At 45.6% G+C, this 21,640-nt stretch overlaps 1 protein-coding gene across 16 annotated transcripts in view; it reads right to left on the reverse strand.

Annotated features, from left to right (window-relative positions):
- Positions 1-21,640, reverse strand: part of HEXA (hexosaminidase subunit alpha) — a 94,270-nt gene that overhangs the window by 26,732 nt on the left and 45,898 nt on the right. For 11 of the 16 annotated variants that reach the window (XM_055098492.2, XM_063596769.1, XM_055098490.2 and 8 more), the window contains 3 exons: positions 9,193-9,227; positions 8,138-8,879; positions 4,374-4,456 (listed from right to left, as the gene is read on the reverse strand). In XM_055098492.2, the coding sequence (XP_054954467.1) occupies positions 4,374-4,456; positions 8,138-8,879; positions 9,193-9,227 (860 nt within the window). Of the gene's footprint in view, positions 1-4,373; positions 4,457-8,137; positions 8,880-9,192; positions 9,228-21,640 lie in introns of those variants that run through there. The other 5 variants (XM_003818558.5, XM_003818557.5, XM_008971894.4 and 2 more) reach the window with 3 other exon arrangements.

Here is a 21,640-nt window from a genome sequence, read left to right on the forward strand (position 1 = left end):
ATCTCGGCTCACTGCAAGCTCCGCCTCCCAGGTTCACGCCTTTCTCCTGCCTCAGCCTCCCGAGTAGCTGGGACTACAGGCGCTCGCCATCACGCCCTGCTAATTTTTTGTATTTTTAGTAGAGACGGGGTTTCACTGTGTTAGCCAGGATGGTCTCAATCTCCTGACCTCGTGATCCGCCCGCCTCAGCCTCCCAAAGTGCTGGGATTACAGGCGTGAGCCACTGCGCCCGGCCAATGAGGCTCATTTTTAAGAAGCATCTTGAGGGCAAAGACTCAGACTCATTCATGAAGTGGTTGCTAGCACATACAGTGCATTTCTGTAAATTATAAAAAGGCACTCCCCAACCCTGGGATGAATGAGAAAAAATGTGCCCTTTCCTCTGGGCTGACAAAGCCTTGAAATAATGTGCATGACTTAGTCAATAGAGCATGGCTGGATTTTTGCCCCCATCTGCCCTCTCCACCCAAGCTGTTTTGTGCAGGGCACAACTTGCAAAAGCAAATGCACTCCCCTACTCAGTAACATCTGCCTTCTTCACAGCGTTTGAAGGGATGGCTTCCCAAAGAAAGGGAAGTCAGGAACAGGGAGATAAACAAATAGGGAGGCACCTTATGCATCTCGTAAGTGGGGCTGAGGCTAGGCCTCACCCTCTTCAGGTGGATTCTGGAGCATAAAGTGAGGCTAAAAGAAGGAATTCTGGCTTCATCAGGAAGAGGCTTCAGGAGGTGGGAGCCAGGTGGGACAGACCAACCAAGGTTTGAAGGAGTTCTCGAATAGGGAGGCAAGCTTTCATAGGGGACAGAAATTGGCAGGGGACAAATGGAGAGGAGCCAAGCAAGAGAAGGTCTTAGTCAATCAGAATCCATGAAATTCTTGGCCAGGAGTGGTGGCTCACGCCTGTAATCCTAGCACTTTGAGAGGCTGAAGCGGGCAGATCACTTGAAGTCAGGAGTTCAAAACCAGCCTGACCAACATGGTGAAACCCTGTCTCTACTAAAAATACAAAAAAATTAGCTTGGCGTGGTGGTGGGTGCCTGTAATCCCAGCTACTTGGGAGGCTGAGGCAGGAGAATCACTTGAACCCTGGAGGTGGAGGTTGCAGTGAGCTGAGATGGCACCACTGCACTCCAGCCTGGGTGACAGAATGAAGATGTGTCTCAAAAAAACACAAAAAACAAAAAACAAACCATGAAATTCCCCCTAGGGTTTCAGACTTTTCTCTCTGGGGGCTGACCTAGCCTTTTCTGGTCCCATGGTGACAGTCCTGCCTGATGCCAGCAGGAATTCAGATTAAAGTCTTGTCCCTGCTTCTCCAGCAGGTGGCAGCTGTGCTTAGGACCCAATGGCAGCAGAGAGCTGGGCACTCCTCCTCCATGCTGGTGGGCCTAAGGCCAGGCGACTAAAGTTGCTGCTGTCCCTGGCAGGCCCAGAGGAAAGATTGATGGCACAGGCATTGCTGGGGCTGGCCAACACAGCCATTGATTTTCATTTAGGAGAATAATTAAATATTAATTTTCACTTTGTTAAGCTGGAGAGGGTGAATAAAGCCAATCCTGACAGTATCAGAGGAAGCCAGGCCATGTTGGAGACCTGCAGATGAAACAGTGAGAGGGGGAAGATGTCCCCAGTCACCATTCTCTCTAGAACCTAAGACCCCTGTCTGCTACCTGGTTGTCTCAGGTCACAGTACAGTGGTTAAGTGAATGAGTTCTAGGGCCAGATTAGCTGGGCCCAAAGTCCAGATCTTCCCATTATTAACTATATGACCTTGGGCAAGTCACTTGATTCTTATGACTTAGTTTTCTCACCTGTAAAATGGGAATGCCAATAACAATACCTTATTTAGGCCTGGTGCGGTGGCTCATGCCTGTAATCCCAGCATTTTGGGAAGCCAAGGTGGGTGGATCACTTGAGGCCAGAAGTTCAAGACTAGCCTGGCCAACATGGTGAAACCTCATCTCTACTAAAATTACAAAAATTAGTTGGGCAGAGCCCTGTGTCTTGTGGAGGAGAGATTTTTTTCCTCCCAAAGTTTATCTTAATTTTTTTGGGGGGGACCTCCCATTTCCTTTCAGGGTAAAGCCTGGCATTCAAAGTTTCATCTTCAACTGCTGCTCTCTGTAGATCTTCCCTCCAGCTTCCCTCCATGATCATGTGGGCCTCCCCCACAGTGCCAGCCGCATTTCACACCCACCTGTTCCTTCTGTGTCTGCACCTTTACCATGCTGTTTCCCACATGGAATGTTACAGCTTGTCTCATTGACTCTCAGTTCTAGAAGCAGAAGTCATTTGCTCCCATGATTAGATGAATGATGAGTTCTACTCCTACTCCTACTAATGCTGCTGTTACTATTACTGTTACTATCACTACTACCACCAGCTAACTCATATCGAGTGCTTATTTTCTGCCGAGAACAGCATTGAGTACTTTAGTTCACTTAATGACTTAGCTCATTTAACCACAACAACCCTATGAGTTTAACTTTACAGGTGAGGAAACTTAGGCTTAGCAGTAAAGACTTGCCCAAAGTCACAAAGCTAGTGAGTGGTGGGGCCTGGATCCACACCCAGGTCTCTCTGACTCAGGAGCTTGCATACAGAGGATCAGTGATGGTGACAAATTGGTGTTACTTGGCACTTAGTCCCCAAAAGTGAGGCTAAAGGTGCTTCAGTTACTGTGCTTGGTTCTAGGAGCTGTCACCCCATTAACAGCTTGATTAGCTCTTGGCGAAGCTTGCTCCATTGCTTGGTAGCTCCAATTCAGAGAAGTGACTTCTTTATACTGAGCTGAAATCAGTGCCTATTTCTTATTATATTAACTGATCCGAATCTTGCCTTCTGGGACCACTCATAGAAAACCAAACCCCTCTTCTAGAATCTGAAGGTAGTTACCCCAACCCCAACAGTAGTACTTATTGAGATCTTACTCTGTGCCAGGCACTTGCTAAGCCTCAAGTAATCCTCACTACAGCCAAGCGAGCTAGGTGTTAGTATAACCCACTCCTCATATCTAAAGAGACTGAAGCTCAGGAGTCCAAGTAACGTGCCGAGAGACACAGAACTGATAAATGGCAGAGCTGGGATTCAAATCCAGGTCTGTGAGACTCAAAACCCAGTGTTTTTGTTTTTTTTTTTTTGAGACTGAGTCTCACTTTGTTGCCCAAGCTGGAGTGCAGTGGCATGATCTTGGCTCACTGCAACCTCTGCCTCCCAGGTTCAAGTGATTCTCTTGCCTCAGCCTCCCAAGTAGCTGGGACTACAGGCATCTGCCACCATGTCTAGCTAATTTTTGTATTTTTAGTAGAGATAGGGTTTCACCATGTTGGCCAGGCTGGTCTCGAACTCCTGACCTCAGGTGATCTGCCCGCCTTGTCCTCCCAAAGTGCTAGGATTACAGGCGTGAGCCACCGCACTCGGCCTCAAAAACCAGTATTTTTAATTATTAGCTTATGATGCCTCCCTATTAAAGTCCCTCTAAGCCCTATCTCCTCCAGTTAAATCATCCCAACTCTTCCAAACTATTATTCCAAATATATCTTGTGTCTTTACTTCATCCTCGTCTCTTTCTTGTAGACAAACGACTCTCTTAAATTTGAGAGGCCTAGAACTGGACATAGTCCCAAGTTTGGCCTGTGAATGGCATTTAAACAGTGCTCTGTTCTAGACACACCGCTTCTTGGACAAGAGAAAACAAGGCTGTATAGTATGACTTGCTCTTGGTAAACCCATGCTAGTTACTAACGATCACCCCTTTATTCTGCCATATGGTCAGTAGGTCCCACCTTGCCTTTTGTTGACCGATTATCCATTAGCCAAGACCAGACCAGGTACCATTGGTGCCTACAAGCCTAGCTGCCTGTAGAATCAGGTCTCCCCTAACTTTAGCCAAGTGTTTGCAGTGTGGAGGGAAGACAATCTTAGTGAGTCAAGGCACCAAAAATAACCATTACAGGAAAAGGACTAGAGAGAAGTTCCAGCAAGGACCTTAGGACTAGAGAAAATGGGCTACCAGTCCAGCAGAACCTCTACCCCATGTATCTGCATACATGCTCACACCAGTGACAAGTGACACCCAAAGCCATAATTTTAGCCAAGGTGAATAAATTCTAGCTTAGCCCTCAACACTGATGCCTCTCCTAAAAGATGGGTGGAACGCCTGGCCCAAGGATCTTGAGCCCCTTTTTTGAGCCAGAAGATTGGATGTAACAAAGAATTTGTTGCTGTTCAGGGTACAGGAAGCCCTCTCCTAGAAAGATGACTCTGCTTCTAGTTCTCGGTCCCAACCCAGCCCCCACATGCTGCTTTGGCATGCACACAGGGCACTGTCCCCAGCCTGAGGTGATTCCCACCCCCCAACCTGGAGGACTTACCCCTGGCAGGGTCTTCTGCTCGTGCAGTGCACTCTGGGCCTTGAGAGCAGAGTCCCGGGCGCAGTAGGTGAGGAAGGCACAGCCTGAGGAGGAAGAGGCTGGCTCAGGGGGTTTCCTGAAACCCCCAACTATTCTTCTTCGAAATACCCCACTAAGTTGACAAACTTAAGGCCACTCTCCTTTAAACAAGGACTCTGCTTTCTGAGAAGCCCTCTCTGCCTCCCACCTCGGAGGGAGGGGCTTCATGTGCCTGGGGACCAGTGTCCCAGGCTCTGGCTCCCTTTCATTTGCTCCTGGCATCCTGCCCAGAGAACATATGTGCCCACACCCAGTCACATGTGCATACAATCCCACATCTCCCCTCCCCACTCCAGTCACAAGTCCTGTTGGGGTTAAACCTCCCTAAGCAGCTTTATCATCATCTTTAACCCAGACTTCCCCTCCCATTTTGGATTCAGACTCATGGAGTCTCCCAGGATCAGCCTCAATTCCTTCCCAACTCAGTTTCGGATGGGAGGAGGCAAAAGAGTAAAAGAAGGATTGGGAGCCAACCCCAGGAGCCCCCAGCTCTTGTCCATGTCTCCCTCCCCTAAGTTTGAAGCTGGGGAATGGATTGATTTGAGACTTAGAAGATGGGATTGGTTTAAGGGCTTCCCATAGGTGGGAGTTTCCAGGGACCCCCTAATCCTGTTCAAGGATCTTGATCTGTCAACCCTCCTAGGGCTTTGAGGTAGGGCCTCTTAAAGAGTTATTGTGCCTCAAATCTGGCTCCTCTAAAAGGGCCAGCATATATGGGTCAGCGAAGAGGTCTAGGTTGAGCCAAAGGGTCAAGTTTAGCCCTCTCTTTGTTCAGCCTCAGGACCTGTAGCCTGCTAGGAAGCACTGAAGCAGCACTCTCCTCCTTTCCAACAGCCACTGAGCACTCATTCATTCAGAAAATATTTATTGAACACTTACTTATTATGGTGGGGCATTTTGATGACCTTGGGGATAGAGTGGCAACAAGACAGACACATTCCCTGCCCTCATGGGGATTAGACAAATCATGAGGGACCCCTAAACAAGTCCAAAGGGTTGAGTAATGTCTCAAAGAAGGCACTGAGTCCTCGAGAACAAGAACACTGAGTCCTTAACAATCAGGTCATGAAAAGGACAGTGATTATTTCAGACAGAGGGAAAAGCATATATGAAGACTGAATCAAGAATTTGGTGTGTTGGGGAAATGGATAGAAGGTTAGTGTGGCTGGAGGCTGGTGTATGGGGGCAGAGTGGCTAGTGAGATATGCAGGAATCAAGTCATACGTAGCCTTGTGGGCCTCAGTTGGATTTTGAACTAAGAGCAATAGAGAGCCACTTTAAAGGGTTTTAAGCAGATCTGTGAGATGATAAGATCTGTTTTCAAAAGGAGCATTCTGAGTGTAGGAGGGAGAAGGACTGAAGGAGGAGAAAGTGGATATGGTGAGCCATTAGGAACTTGGGGCAATTTCCACTTAGACCTCAGCAGATTAGAAAGGCAAATGGGAACATTTTTTTCTGGCCTCTTCTACAGGGCTGCCCCATTAAGATGGGTTTATTGTCGGACATTCATTGAGTTAAAGGGAACTTAGAGAACTGAGCAAAACTCTTATCCCATCAACAGGGAAACTGAAGCCCAGAGAGTGGGTCAGTGGCAGGGCAGGATTTGGAATGTCTTAACTCCCAAGCTGGGGTTGTTTTCAAAGCACTGTGGCTGCCTGCCTCGGTACCCAGACATCAAAAGGAAAATGAGTCACTGTTGCTGGGGGGAGGATGAGGAAGATGTTGACTTGGAGACCCTCCACAATCATCTTGGAAGGCAACACTTGCCTTGGAGAAGTGTGATTTAGTTTGGAAATAAATCACCAAACACCTGATTCCACTTACATCCCTGCTCTGTGTTTTGCTACCAACCCATATCACCTGACGTCCAAACCGGGCAGGTTGCCTGTCTGAAAGGTTCAGGGGCCCAGTTGCTGCCCAAAGAAGCCCCATGTGGACTAGCCGGGATAGAGGGTGGAAGAATGAAGGGAAGAAAAGACAGAGAAGCATGGTTTGAGAGACAGATGAATGAAAATAACAGGCAGAATTAGAGCTAAATGAAAAGAGAGAGGATGAGGGAACAGTTCAGAGACTGATAGTGAGAAGAGTGAGATTTAAGGGTATTCTATACACTTCCCTTATTGTACGGATGGCCTACAAAGATTAGCTTTGTATGTACATCCTGAAATCAATGTCTAAAAATAAGAAAATGAGTTACTACAGAGGGATGGACAGACAGGCAGGTAGTGGGAGTGCATTAGAAGGACTCTAGATGGTGTGGTATTGTCCTTTCATACACCCATTAACACAATCCCAGCCCAAAGGGTGGAAGCTGTACTCCTAGCCAGATGGTCCTAGCTCTTCTATTTGCATTTTCTCGAAGTGCCTACATTAGTGTGCCAAGGAACCCTACGAGGCCTCCAAGTTGAAGAGGTGGCAGTCTGATTCCAGCTCTCAGTCCTTAGGAATGTACCTTTAGCTGTTACCCAAGGCCCACCACTCCTCTCTTAGGAAGATCATGGAGGATAGTTGGTGACTCTTTCCCAGCAAAAACTTGAAAGCACAGCATGGTGGTGGTGGTGGGGGAGGAGATAAGAGTGTTTCTTCTCAAATCATCTCCCCTTCTCCTGCCCATGTATGACATGTGACTCTGGCTCTCTTACTCCAGCCCTGCCTGGACAGACTTTTCTGCATGTAAACAAGCCTCCTCCCTCTCTCTACAGGAAGAAAGGGGTGTGGCCGAACAGGACCGTGTATCTCTCTAGAAAGGGCAGGGAGAAGATCTCCTTCTGTCTCTTCAGCCTGACTCACCCTGAGAATGGGCCTGGACTGGGACCAGCCTGTGAGGGGAGGGAAAGAAAGAGGCCATAAAGAGGATTGGGGAGGAGCAAAGAAGAGGCACAGGAGTGAGGGGATTAGAGAAGGAAAGAAGTGTGGATTTAGCTGAGAGAAATCCAAGAAGAAAGGGACACAGGGTGGCAGGAGTTCCCAGCTGAGGTCAGGGTTCTGAACTGAAATCAAAAGGGGTAGAGTGCATTGGGATTCTGGCGAAGGGCAGGAGAGATTGGGGCTGTTGTTGAACATGAGGGGGTGTCTGGAACTGAGAGCCTCCTGGGAATTGAATTGGATTTTGTGTTAGACAGGTCTGGGTTCTGAAGAAGGGGAGGGTTTGGGTCTGCGGTGTTTTAGGTTGGCAGTCTGAGAGTCAAAAGAAGGCTCTTGAGGGGGATGGCTGGACTAGGAGGCCAGAGGAGGGGTGCAAGTCCAAGGTATGCATGTGGGTGGTTAGGCCTGAGTGAGGTGCCACCAGATGGAGGATTCAGGAGTGTTTGGGCTCAGGGTTTGGGAAATTGAGGGTATTCGAGATCTAGAAGGTGGAATAAGTTTTCAAATTCCAGAATTTTAGGTCTGATGGGAGAGGTGGTGGAAAGGTCCAGCTGAAAGGCAGGGACTGCTGGGATGTGAGAGGTGAAGGCCAGGAATTTGGAGGTTAGAGTGGAGAACATGTTAGGGGACCACAGTGATAATCAGAGGGAGGATGTCAGAGAGAAAATTCTGTGATCTGGGAAGGGGGCTGGGCTGAGGTGGGGCTGATATTGGACTGGTGTTGGACTGGCTCTCGGCAGGGCTAGGGCTGGGGCTGGGCTGGGGTCGGGCCACACTCTAATCGGATTGGGGCTGGGCTGGGCTGGGCTGACCCCGCGCACCTTTGTGGAGGCCGGTGAGCCGGTCCTTCAGCACCGTCAGCTCGTAGATGCGGCCGAACTCCTCGAACAGCGGCTTGAGGTCCTGCTCGTCCAAGCCCCGCGGGATCTGCCCCACGAAGAGCTTGATGGCGTCGTGGTCCTTCATGGGTACGGCGGGACCGGGGTTTAGCCCGCTCATGCCGACGCCGCTGTCCGCGGTGCTGAAACCCAGGCGCGGGCCGGGGCCAGCGGGCTGCGCTGACCCTCCCGGCGCCGCGGCCATGTCCCCGCCCTGTCAGCCCTCCCGCCGGTCCCACTGGTCCCGCCTGTCCCGCCGTCCCCTCCCTGGACCGGTGGCGAGGGCCAGGGGGAGGGGGCGGAGCCCGGGCGGAGAGGGCGGGGGGCTGCCCAGGGGGCGGGGTCCGGGTGGAGGGGCGTAGAGGGGGTGGGGCGGGCAGGAAAGGGGCGGGGCCGGGGCGGGGCGGGCCCGGGCCGAGGTGGCGGCTGAACGCTGGGGTCTGGCTTGAGGTCCCCGTGCGGCTCTCTCTGGGCTCCCGCCCGAGCTCTCCCAGAGCCGAGCCCCGAGCCCCAGCCCCCGTGCTTGGTGACGTCAGGCAGCTGGCCGCCGAGTCTACGCAAATGATTTGCATAATGAGGAAGCAGCGGCCAATCAGAGTGGGAGTTGACTGGGCTCGCCGGGGGCGGGAGGGGCGGCTGGGCTCACGCGCTCCTGCTCGCCATGGCAACCGGACCCTCGAATGCCCTGTGTGTGTGGAGTGTGTGCGGGCGTGGCCGTGGATCGCGCGTGTGCGCCTTGGGCCGCGTGAGGGGAAGCAGCTTCGTCATGCGTGATGGTGTCTGCCGGAGTCGGGGCTAATCCCCACCGCACACACAGGCACACACAGGCAAACGCAGGCACACGCAGGCACACACACCTCCAAACGCTGGTGCGTTTCCTGCGGGGGTGGATGGGGATTCCTCTTCTCTATTCCCACTATCGAGCCAGTCCCTCGGAGCCAATCCCACCCCGCCCCATCACACATCTCTGTCTTCGGTGTCTTTAACCACTTTCTTACCCCTGAGCCTCAGACACGTTCGTCTCCCTTGCAGCCTTAAAAAGAAAGGAAGAATAAAATAAAAACCCCTTAAACACTCCTTGAACACGGATTCCTCCTTAGGAGAGTGAGGGAACTTAGCCGTATTTACTCAGAACCCATTATGCACCAGGTGCCCAGTTCATCCCAGTTCTGTGAACTCAGGAGTGTTCTCTTTTTCCGGAAAAGGAAGCTGAGGTTCTGAGGGTCGAGGAGGTTAGGGCCAGGCCCACCCCAACATTTGTTGGGCCCAGCGCAAAAGAAGAAATGGAAATCGACATACTGTGCATCTAAACATTTAAAAGATACAAATCAAATTACAATTTGTTAAATATGTTCCTCTCTTATTTTCACAAATACAGGTTCAGAATTACGAAAATGAAAGACATATGTACAGCTACGCTTTTTATATGACTGAAAGTTGGCAAAATATCAGAGCTGATGGAATTTTATTACTCTTGCACATGTCTAGGTATTCTCTTGATGGATCAGTGATGTTCGCACAAAGTAGTAATACAATGTTTGGACAAAGACACATACTTCATAAATTATATATTTATTCCATAATATATTTTTCATGCCTCTTTCAGTAAAATTGCTAATTATTTTAATAGAGATTTCCTTTTTTTTTTTGGATAGGTTATCATTCTGTCACCCAGGCTGTAGTGCAGTGGTGCGATCTAAGATCACTGCAGCCTCAACCTCCTGGGTTCAAGCGATCCTCCCACCTAAGCCTCCCAAGTAGCTGGGATGACAGGTGCACGCTACCATGCCTGGATAATTTTTTTTCTTTTTTTTTTTTTGTAGAGATGGTGGTTTCACCATTCTGCCCAGGCTTGTCTAGAACACTCCTGAGCTCAAGTGATCCACCCACCTCGGTGCCCCAGAGTGCTGGGATTACAGGAGTGTGCCACTGCACCTGGCCTAATAGAGATTTTAACATAACTTGTGTCCATTGACTATTCTAAGAAACTGCTGGAGACCAGCAGTAGCAACTGGAATCATCAAAAAGTTCTTAAAACAATATTCAATTCAGAAGCAAATCATGATTTTTAAATGATTTTTCTGGCTGAGCATGGTGACTCACACCTGTAATCCCAGCACTTTGGGAGGCCAAGGTGGGCAGATCACTTGAGGTCAGGAGTTCAAGACCAGCCTGGCCAACATGACAATATCCCGTCTCTAATAAAAATACAAAAATTAGCCAGGCATGGTGGCGGGCTCCTCCTACTCTGGAGGCTGAAGCAGGAGAATCGTTTGAACCCACGAGGTGGAGGTTGCAATGAGCTGAGATCGTGTCACTGCACTCCAGCCTGGGTGACAGAGTGAGATTCCATCTCAAAAAAAAAAAAAAATGCAGCAGCAAATTATGATTTTCAAAAATTATTTTTCTGGCGGGATGCGGTGGCTCACACCAGTAATCCCAGCACTTCAGGAGGCCGAGGTGGGTGGATTGCTTGAGATCAGGAGTTTGAGACCAGCCTGGCCAATATGGCAAAACCCCATTTTTACTAAATGAATAAATAAATAAAATAAATTATTTTTCTCCTTTAACAGAAAGTTACTCCTTGTAATAAGTTGACCATGAAATGGGTTACTGGAATTTCATTTTCATTCAGTCCTATGTAGTTTTTTTTTTTTTTTTTTTTTTTTGAGATAGAGTCTTGCTCTGTCGCCCAGGTTGGAGTGCACTGGCCCGATCTCAGCTCACTGCAAGCTCCGCCTCCCGGTTCACGCCATTCTCCTGCCTCAGCCTCCCAAGTAGCTGGGACTATGGGTGCCCGCCACTACGCCCAGCTAATTTTTTTTGTATTTTTAGTAGAGATGGCGTTTCACCATGTTAACCAGGATGGTCTCGATCTCCCGATCTCGTGATCTGCTTGCCTAGGCCTCCCAAAGTGCTGGGATTACAGGTGTGAGCCACCATGCCTGGCCCAGTCCTATGTATTTTTTTAAATTTTCACCCCAAAAGTAGTAAAACAATTCAATAATCAGAACAAAGTTCTCTGCAGAAAAAGAAAAATACAGTAAAAAATTTCCTTGAGGCTTCCTCTTTGATCCATATATTATTTATAAGTGTATTGTTCAGTTTCTAAGTGTTTGGAGGTTTGCCTATTATTTTTCTGTTATTGATTTCTAGTTTGAGTCCATTGTGGTCAGAACACACTGTGTATAATTTCATTTTTTTTTTTTTTTTGAGATGGAGTCTCGCTTTTGTCACCCAGGCTGGAGTGCAGTGGCGTGATCTTGGCTCACTGCAACCTCTGCTTCCCGGGTTCAAGCAATTCTCCTGCCTCAGCCTCCTGAGTAGCTGGGATTGCAGGCACCCACCACCATGCCCGGATAATTTTTGTACTTTAGTAGAGATGGGGTTTCACCATGTAGTCCAGTCTGGTCTCCAACTCCTGACCTCAGGTGATCTGCCTGCCTCAGCCTCCCAAAGTGCTGAGATTACAGGTGTGAGCCACTGAGCCTGGCCTCAATTATTTTGCATTTGTTGAGGTTTGTTTTGCTACCCTCAGTCCCAAGCCTGGGACTACAGGTGCCTGCCACCACACTCAGCTATTTTTTTTGTATTTTTAGTAGAGATGGGGTCTCACCATGTTGGCCAGGCTGGTCTCAAACTCCTGACCTCAAGTGATCCGCTCCCCTTGGCCTCCCAAAGTGCTGGGATTAAAGGTGTAAGCCACTGTGCCCAGCCTTGTATTTTTAGTAGAGAAGCGGTTTCACCATGTTGGCCAGGCTGGTCTTGACCTCCTGACCTCAAGTGATCTGCCCACCTCAGCCTCCCAAAGTGCTGGGATTACAAGTGAGAGCCACAGTGCCTGGCCCTATATGCTTGCTGATTTTGTCTAGTTGTTTTATCAATTGTTGAGAGAAAGGTGTTGAAGACTTCAATTGTAATTGTGGATTTGTCTATTTCTCCTTTCAGTTCCATTAGTTTTTGCCTCACATATTCTGTAGCTCTGTCATTTGGGGCATAAACATTAAAAACTGTGATGCCTTGATGAATTGATACTTTTATTATTATGCAATGTCACTCTGTTCTTGGTAAGCTTTTTGTGTGGAGAGCTACTTTGATATTAATATAGCCATTTATGTTTTCTTTTGATTAATCTTTGCAAAATATACCTTTTTCTATCCTTTTACTTTCAAGCTACATATATAGCTGTATTTAAGTGAGTTTATTTTAGACAGCATATAATTGGGTCATTTTTTTAAAGTCCGCTCTACTAATCTTTGTCTTAGTTGACATATTTAGACCATTTACATTTAATGTAATTATTGGTATTACAGGTGTGAGCCTGTAATTTACATTTACATTTAATTAACATTTACATTTAATGTAATTATTGGTATGTTAGGGCTTAAGTCTGTCACTTAATTTTTTGTTTTCTTTTTGTTGCCTATGTTCTTCATTTCTCTTTTCTTTATCTTTCTTCTTTTTTTTTTTTTTTTTTTTTTAGAGATGGGGTCTTGCTATGTTGCCCAGAATGGTCTCAAACTCCTGGCCTCAAGCAATCCTTCCACTTTAGCCTCCCAAGTAGCTATTATTACAGGCATGAGCCACTACACCTGGTTCATTTCTGTTTTGTTTTTCCTGTGCTCTTGTGGATAAAGTGTTTCTTATTCTATACATACATAGCTTATCACAGTGTACTGGTATTGACATTTTGCCAGTTTGAGTGAAGTGTAGAAACCTTACCTACTATTAAGTCCCTTTATCCTCCCCCATTTATAATTATCTTAAGTATTTCCTCTATATATTTCAGAACCACTTTAGACAATGATATCCAATCACCATTTATAAAAAACTCCAGAAGCATTAAAGTCTATCGCATTTACCCACATTTTCCTTCTTTCAGTTGTTTTTTCCTTTCTGATAGTCCAAGATTCCTTATTTTATCATTTCCTTTACATTTTAAGAACTTCCTTTAGCCATTCTTTTATAGTAGTTATGTTGGTGACAGATTCTCTAAGTGTTCCTTCATCTGAGAATGTCTTGATCTCCCCTCCATTTCTGAAGTATAATTTTGCTGGATATTGAATTTTGGTTTGACAGTTCTTTTCTTTCAGCTCTTGAAAAATGTGCCACTTCTTTCTGGCCTTTGTAGTATCTGATGAGAGATCCTGTTTTTCCCTTATACATAAGAGATTGTCATCTCTTTCTCAATTCTATGTTTGTCTTTAACTTTCAGAAATTTGATTACTATGTGTCCTGATATGGATTTCTTTGGCTTTATCCTGTTTGGCGCTCACTTTCTTTAATCTGGAGATTTATGTCTTTCGCTAAATTTGAATAGTTTTCAGCCATTATTTCTTCAAGTACTTTTTAAGCCCATCTCCCCTCTCCTCTCTCTCCATGACAGGAGTGTTAGATCTTTTGTTATAATCCTATAGGTCCCTGAGACTCTATCTATTTTCTTTCTTTCTTTCTTTCTTTTTTTTTTTTTGCAGCTCTGAGGTAAACTTTTATTTTTTGGCTGACAGGACTTCCACCCCCATGCTCCTCCTGGCACCTTTTACTCTGCCCAAGCAGTGGCAGCCCAGTCCAAAAGGTGCCTGCCATGGCCAAAGGGGTTGAGGAGTCAGATTCTATCTATTTTCTTTTAAGTCTGTTTTCTCTTGGTTGTTCAGATTGGGTAAGTTCTATTGTTCTATCTTCAAGTTCACTGATGCTTTCCTCTATCTTCTCTATTCTGACACTGAATCCATTTTCATTTTGGTTGTATTTTTTAATTCTAAAATTTCCTTGTGGGCCAGGTGTGGTGGCTCACACCTGTAATCCCAGCACTTTGGGAGGCTGAGGCAGGCAGATCACGTGAGGTCAGGAGTTTGAGACCAGCCTGGCCAACATGGTGAAACCCTGTCTCTATTAAAAATATAAAAATTAGCTGGGTGTGGCAGCATGTGCCTGTAGTCCCAGCTACTTGGGGGACTGAGGCAGGAGAATCGCTTGAACCAGGAGGTGGAGGTTGCAACGAGACAAGATCATACCACTGCACTCCCATCTAGGCAACACAGCGAGACTCTGTCTGAAAAAAACAAATTTCCATGTGGTCTTCATTTATATTTTCTATTTTTTTCTAAGACTTTCTATTTTTCCATTTGTTTCAAGTGTATTTGCAAGTGCTTATGATGCATTTCATGATGCCTGCTTAAAAATTATTGACAGGTAATTCTAATATGTGTGTTATCTCAGTGTTAGTGCCTATTGATTCTTTTCTCATTAAAGTTGAGATATTCTCGATTCTTAGTACAATGAGAGATTTTCAATTGATTCCTGAACATTTTGGGTATTTTATTATGAGATTCTGGATCTCATTTAAACGTTATATCTAATTTAAACATGTTTAGCAGGCCTCCTTTGACCCCCAACTAGTGAGGAAACAAGGACACTGCCTTGGTTATTGTGAGATAAGGGTGGAAGTTAAGGTTTCCTACTAGGTCTCTGCTGAAACCACCTCAAATGAAAGGGAAGGTGGCCTCACTGCTGGGCAGGAATGGAAGCTTCCAACTAGAGACTCCTATGATACTGCTCTATCAAGAAGGGAGAGGAGTCCCATGCGGTCTCCACTGAACCCATAAGAGGTGTATCTGTTAATGCTGGGTGGGTATACAAGTCCTAGCTCCTCATTTGACATTCTCTGATGACACCTTAATAGCAGGTGGGAGAAGGGGCTATGTATGGAGTTGTTACATCCATAGCCTAGACTAGTTGAATCAGAATTGCTGGGGTGGGACTCAGGCATCAGCATGTTTTAAAGCTCCCTTGTTGAATTCAATGTGTGTGGAAGCAAGGTTAAGAATTAGTGCCTTAGAAGTTCCTTTAGTCAAGAGACTGTTGGCAATAAGCTCTGCTTTGCTTATCTGGAAATTCTTTTATTTCGAATCACTTCTTGAATAATAACTTAGTAAATATATAATTATTTTCTCTTACTTCACTTTGAAGATATTATTTCACCATACTTTGGTTTCCATTTTTGCTTATGAGACATCAAATGGCAGTCAATTTGCAGGTAGCTGGTGTTTCCCTGACTGCTCTTAAGATCTTTTGATTTCTTTTGGCAATCTTCACTTTTACAAGGATGTGTTTAGTTGCTTATAATTTCTTGTGCTTTCTAAATCTGCACATTTATGTTTTCCCTCAATTAAAGAGGACTGTCAGTCATTGTTTCCTCAGTTATTTTCTTTCTCCCATGTGGTGTGATGTGCTGCCATTGTGATGTGATGGTCAAGACCTCCCTTCCCCCAACCCTTCAGTGAAGAATGTGTTGTTATAGTTTAGGGGAGTGCTGTCCCCTTCAGAGTTTGCCTCAAGGTCATGCCCCTTCCCAGGGCAGCCCAAATCCAATGACTGATTAATACAGGATTATAAAGGTCTATCTATCTCAGCCTAAATCAGAACAATAGTGAAGGCCATTCTATTTGGGCTAAATTTAAAATAGTTGGATATGTAAAAATTTGAGTTTGGTGCCAATGGGCTTTTGAGCTAATGAGTCCCAGCCTGCTCTGAAGAAGTAAACAACATAGGGCCAATATACAGAGGTCATCTTTGGTTCATTTGCATAACATGGCCCCAGCACTGGCACTGAACATGTCATTATCTCTTCAGGCGTTGGCCATTCCGGGTTTGTTCACCCCAGGTACATGTGTGTCTATTCAACCTGTAGTTTGAAGCTTTTTTATTTCAGAAAAACAAAAAACTGTTAGGCCAGGCAAGGTGGCTCTCACCTGTAATCCCAGCACTTTGGGAGGCCGAGGCGGGTAGATCACTTGAGGTCAGAAGTTCAAGAACAGCTTGGCCAATACGATGAAACCCCGTCTCCATTAAAAATACAAAAATTAGCCAGGCGTGGTGGTGGGCACCTGTAATCCTAGCTACTTGGGAGGCTGAGGCAGGAGAATCACTTGTACCCGGAAGGCAGAGGTTGCAGTGAGCCAAGATTATGCCATTGCCCTCCAGCCTGTACGACAGAACAAGACTCCCTCTCAGAAAAAAAAAAAAAAAAGGTATGAAAGTATAGTTTTAGTGTATGTTCTGTTCTGTTGCTTTCCCTTTCCTCTTCAGGAAATCCTATCATACATATGTTAGATCTTCTGCCTATCTTGTTTTTTGTTTTGTTTTTTGATCACTTTCTCCCAAATCCTTTTTTATCTCTTTCTTCTTTAAAAATATATATTTTTAAAATCCTCCATGGCTGGTGCGGTGGCTCACACCTGCAATCCCAACATTTTGGGAGGCCAAAGAGGGCAGATCACCTCCATTTAATCTTCTATTTGTCTGAAGATATTATCCATTGTCATTTTTGCTAGTGAAACTTCTAGAATAGACTTCATTTCTGAAATAACTTTTCATTTATTCTAATTCCCTCCTGAGTTCTGTAACCTCACTTTTAAACATCTTATTTTTTCCAATCATCACATTTTTGAATTTTTCTAATTCTTATATTGATTTTTCATAGTCCCTTTTCTTTTCTTAATGGTTTTCTTTTGTTTTAAGGGTAAATCTTTCTGTCATGCTTTCACTGTCAACAGGGACATTATGGTATTATTCCCTATCCTCCTCTTTTATGTATGGACTTCAATTGAGTAGTTTTAATTGCTTTTTTTTTTGAGATGGAGTTTCGCTCTTGTTACCCAGGCTGGAGTGCAGTGGCATGATCTCGGCTCATTGCAACCTCCACCTCCCAGGTTCAAGCGATTCTCCTGCCTCAGCCTCCCAAGTAGCTGGGATTACAGGCGCACGCCACTACACCTGGCTAACTTTATATTTTTAGTGGAGAAGGGATTTTGCCATGTTGGCCAAGCTGGTCTTGAACTCCTGACCTCAGGTGACCTACCTGCCTCGGCCTCCCGAAGCACTGGGATTACAGGGGTGAGCCACCGCACCTGGCCTAATTGTTCATTTTTAAGGGCAATGAGTTTTTCTGTTTAGAAAGAGCAATAGGAAGAATAGCCTTTTTCTTTTTTTGTGTGATGGAGTCTCACTCTGTCACCCAGGCTGGAGTGCAGTGGCACGATCTCAGCTCACTGTAACCTCCATCTCCCAGGTTCCAGAGATTCTCCTGCCTCAGCCTGCCGAGCAGCTGGGATTACAGGCGCCCGCCACCACACTTGGCTAATTTTTCTTTTTTTAACCATGTTGGCCAGGCTGGTCTCGAACTCCTGACCTTAAGTGATCTGCCCACTTTGGCCTCCCAACGTGTTGGGATTACAGGCATGAGCCACCACGCCCGGCCAAGAACAGCTTTTCTAGCTTCAAAGCTTTAGAGTTTTCTTTACCTTAAAATAGGTGATACAAATGTGATCTTTGACTCCCGAGACAGGCATCCTCTACTACACCACCTACTTCTATCTGGACCTTCTCTCTCTCTCTCTCTCTTTTTTTTTTTTTTTTTGTCCTTATTGTCTCTGCTAAGTTCTATTTGGATTCTACTGCCAGCAGTTTCTCCTCTATTTGGGCTTTGTCTTGGAAGGAAGTGTTGATTTGTTAGTCTCAAGATCTCATAAAGTTCAGACCACTCCAATATCTCCAGAACTTTAAAAATTAGAACAGAAATCAATGAAATTGAAAACAGAAAATAAAGAGAAAAAAATCAACAAAATCAAAAGATGATTCTTTGAAAAGATAATAAAATTAACAAACCTCTAGCCAGGCTAACCAAGAAAAAAACAAGACACAAATTATTAATGTCAAAAATTAGAGATGGGGCTCACTCCTGTAACCCCAGCACTTTGGGAGGCTGAGGCAGGCAATTGCTTGAGTCCAGGAGTTCAAGACCAGCCTAGGCAACATGGGGAAACCCTGTCTCTACAAAATATAAAAATTGGCTGGGCTTGGTGGCGCATGCCTGTAGTGCCAGCTACTTGGGAGGCTTCGGTGGGAAGATCATCTGAGTTTGGGTCGGTCAAGGCTGCAGTGAGCCGTGATTGTGCCACTACACTCCAGCCTGGACAGAATGAGCCCCAGTCTCAAAACAAAACAACAACAACAACAACAACAAATAGAGACAGGCCATCACTATTGATTCCATGAGCATCAACAAGATAATAATGCAGGCTGGGTGTAGTGGCTCATGTCTGTAATCTCACCACTTTGGGAGGCCGAAGCAGCCAGATCACTTTAGGTCAGGCATTCGAGACCAGCCTGGCCAACGCGGAGAAATCCCATCTCTACTAAAAATACAAAAATTAGGCTGGGCGCGGTGGCTCACGCCTGTAATCCCAGCACTTTGGGAGGCTGAGGCGGGCGGATCACGAGGTCAGGAGATCAAGACCATCCTGGCTAACACGGTGAAACCCCGTCTCTACTAAAAATACAAAAAAAATTAGCCAGGCTTGGTGGCGGGCACCTTTAGTCCCAGCTACTCGGGAGGCTGAGGCAGGAGAATGGCGTGAACCTGGGAGGCGGAGCTTGCAGTGAGCCGAGGTAGTGCCACCGGACTCCAGCCTGGGTGACAGAGCGAGACTCCATCTCAAAACAAAACAAAACAAAACAAACAAACAAAAAATTAGTGGGGCGTGGCGACAGGTGCCTGTAATCCCAGCTACTCGGGAGGCTGAGGCAGGAGGAGAATCACTTGAACCTGGGAGGCAGAGGTTCAGTGAACCGAGATCGTGCCACTGTACTCCAGCCTGGGCAACAGAGGTAGTGACTCCATTTCAAAAAAAAAAAAAAAAAGGATAATAAAGGAATATTATGAAGAATTCTATGCCCACAAATTTGTCACACAGGCTAAAGTGCAGTGGTGCAATCACAGCTCACTGCAGCCTCCACCTCCTGGGCTCAAGTGATCCTCTTGCCTCAGTCTCCTGAGAAGCTAGGATTTACAAGCATGTACCACCACACCTGGGTAAGTTTTTTTTATTTTTTGTAGAGACAGGGTCTCGCTATGTAGGCCAGGGTGGCTAATTTTTATTATTTCTTTTCTCTCCTTATTTGAAATTTAATTTTCTATGTCTAGTTTCCAGAAGTGGAAGCCGATTATTGATTTTATATCTTTCTCCCTTTGGAATATATACATTCAATGCTACAGGTTTCTCTTGCAGCATTGCTTTTACTACATCCCACAAATTTTGATAAGTTGTATTTTTCGTTTTCATTTAGTTTAAAATATTTTCAAAATTTCTCGAGTCTTTTTTTCTTTTTTGAGGTGGGGTCTCACTCTGTCACCCAGGCTGGAGTACAGTGGCATGATCATAGCTGTATTAGTCAGGGTTCTCTAGAAGGCCAGGACTAATAGGACAGATGTACATATGAAAGGGAGTTTATTAAGGAGTATCGACTCAAACAATCACAAGGTGAAGTCCTACAATAGGCCATCTGCAAGCTGAGGAGCAAGAAGCCAGTCTGAGTCCCAAAATCTCAAAAGAGGGAAGCTGACAGTGCAGTCTTCAGTCTGTGGCCAAAGGCCAGAGTCCCTGGCAAATCACTTAAGTCCAAGAGTCCAATAGCTGAAAAACTTGGAGTCCGATGTTTGAAGGCAGGAAGCATCCAGCACAGGAGAAAGATGAAGACCAGAAGGCTCAGCCAGTCTGTCCTTCCACGTTCTTCTGCCTGCTTTATTCCAGCTGCACTGGCAGCTGATTAGATTGTGACCACTGGATTGAGGATGGGTCTGACTTGTTAATCTCCTTTGGCAACATCCTCACAGACATACATATGGAGGAACAATACTTTGCATCCTTCAATCCAATCAAATTGACACTTAATATTAACCATCACAATAGCTCACTGCAGCCTTGACTGCCTGGACTCAAGTGATCCTCCCACCTCAGCCTCCCGAGTAGCTGGGACCACAAGTGTGTGCCACGCCCAGCTAATTTATTATTATTGTTTATTTTATTTTTTTTAGAAATGGGGTATCACTATGTTTCCTAGGCTGGTTTTGAGTGTTTTTCTTTGGCCTATGTATTATTCAGAAGTGTACTGGTTAATAAGCTACTCCGGAGACTGAGGCAGGAGAATCGCTTAAACCTGGGAGGTGGAGGTTGCAGTGAGCTGAGATCGCACCACTGCACTCCAGCCTGGGCGACAGAGTGAGACTCCATCTCCAAAAAAAAAATAATAATAATAAAAGAAAAGAAGTATATTGGTTAATCTTTAAATATTTGAGTATTTTCTAGCTATATTTCTGTTATTGAATTCTGTTTAATTTTTTTGTGATTTGGGGGCATACAATGTATGATTTCAAGCTCTTTAAATATGTTAAGGAGTGTTTTATGCCCAAAAATGTGGTCTATCGTGGTGAATATTCTGTGTGAACTTGAAATGAATATATAGACCAAGTTGACTCATGTTGCTGTTCACTTCAACTATGTCACTACCAATCTTCCTCCTGGATCTGTTAACTCCCAATACAGGGCTGTCAAAAACTCCAACTATAATAGCAGATTGTTTATTTCTTTTTGCAGTTCTATCAGTTTTTTTTCTCTCTTATGTATTTTGATACTAGGGCATACCCATAAAGGATTATGTCTTCTTGAAGAACTGATCTCTTTATCATTGTGTAATGGCCCTCTCTTTATCCTTTCTTTTTTTTTTTTTTTTTTGTTTTTTTTTTGAGACAGGGTCTTGCTCTGTCACCAAGTCTGAAGTGCAGTGTTGTTGCAATCATGGCTCACTGCAGCCTCAAACTCCCAGGCTCAAATGATCCTCTAGCCTCACCCTTCTGAGTAGCTGGGACTACAGGCACATACCACCACGCCTGGCTAACTTTTGTATTTTTTGTAGAGATGGCATTTCATCATGTTGCCCAGGCTGGTCTCAAGTGATCCTCCTGCCTCGGCCTCCCAAAGTACAGGGTTTACAGGCATGAACCATCGCACCTGGCCCTCTTTATCCTTCATAATTTTCCTTGCTCTGAAGCTGACTCCATCTGAAACTAATACAGCTTTATTTTTTCTTTCATAGAGATGGGGGGTCTCATTATATTGCCCAGGCTAGTCTCAAACTCCTGGCCTTAAGTGATCCTCCCGCCTCGACCTCCCAAAGTGCTGGGCCACCATGCCCAGCCTCCAGCCTTCTTTTGATTAGTGTTAGCATGATGCATCTTTCTCCATTCCTTTACTTTTAACCCATCTGTGTCTATATTTAAAGTTGATTTCTTACAGACAACACCAGTTGGGTCTTTTTTAAAAATTATTATTATTATTAGAGTCGGGGTCTCTCTGTCAACCCAGGCTGGAGTTCAGTGGCACAATCACAACTCACTGCAGCCTCGACCTCCTGGGGTCAGGTGATCTTCCTGCCTCTGCCTCAGCCTCTGCCTCAGCCTCCAGAGTAGCTGGGACTACATGCACGCACCACCACACTGGCTTTTTGTACTTTTTATAGAGATGCGGTTTTGTCACATTGCCCAGGCTGGTCTTGAACTCCTGGGCTTAAGCAGTCTCCCCAACTTGGCCTCCCAAAGTGCTGGAATTA

This window comes from Pan paniscus, chromosome 16 (assembly GCF_029289425.2).
Source record: "Pan paniscus chromosome 16, NHGRI_mPanPan1-v2.0_pri, whole genome shotgun sequence".
Taxonomy (NCBI): domain Eukaryota; kingdom Metazoa; phylum Chordata; class Mammalia; order Primates; family Hominidae; genus Pan; species Pan paniscus.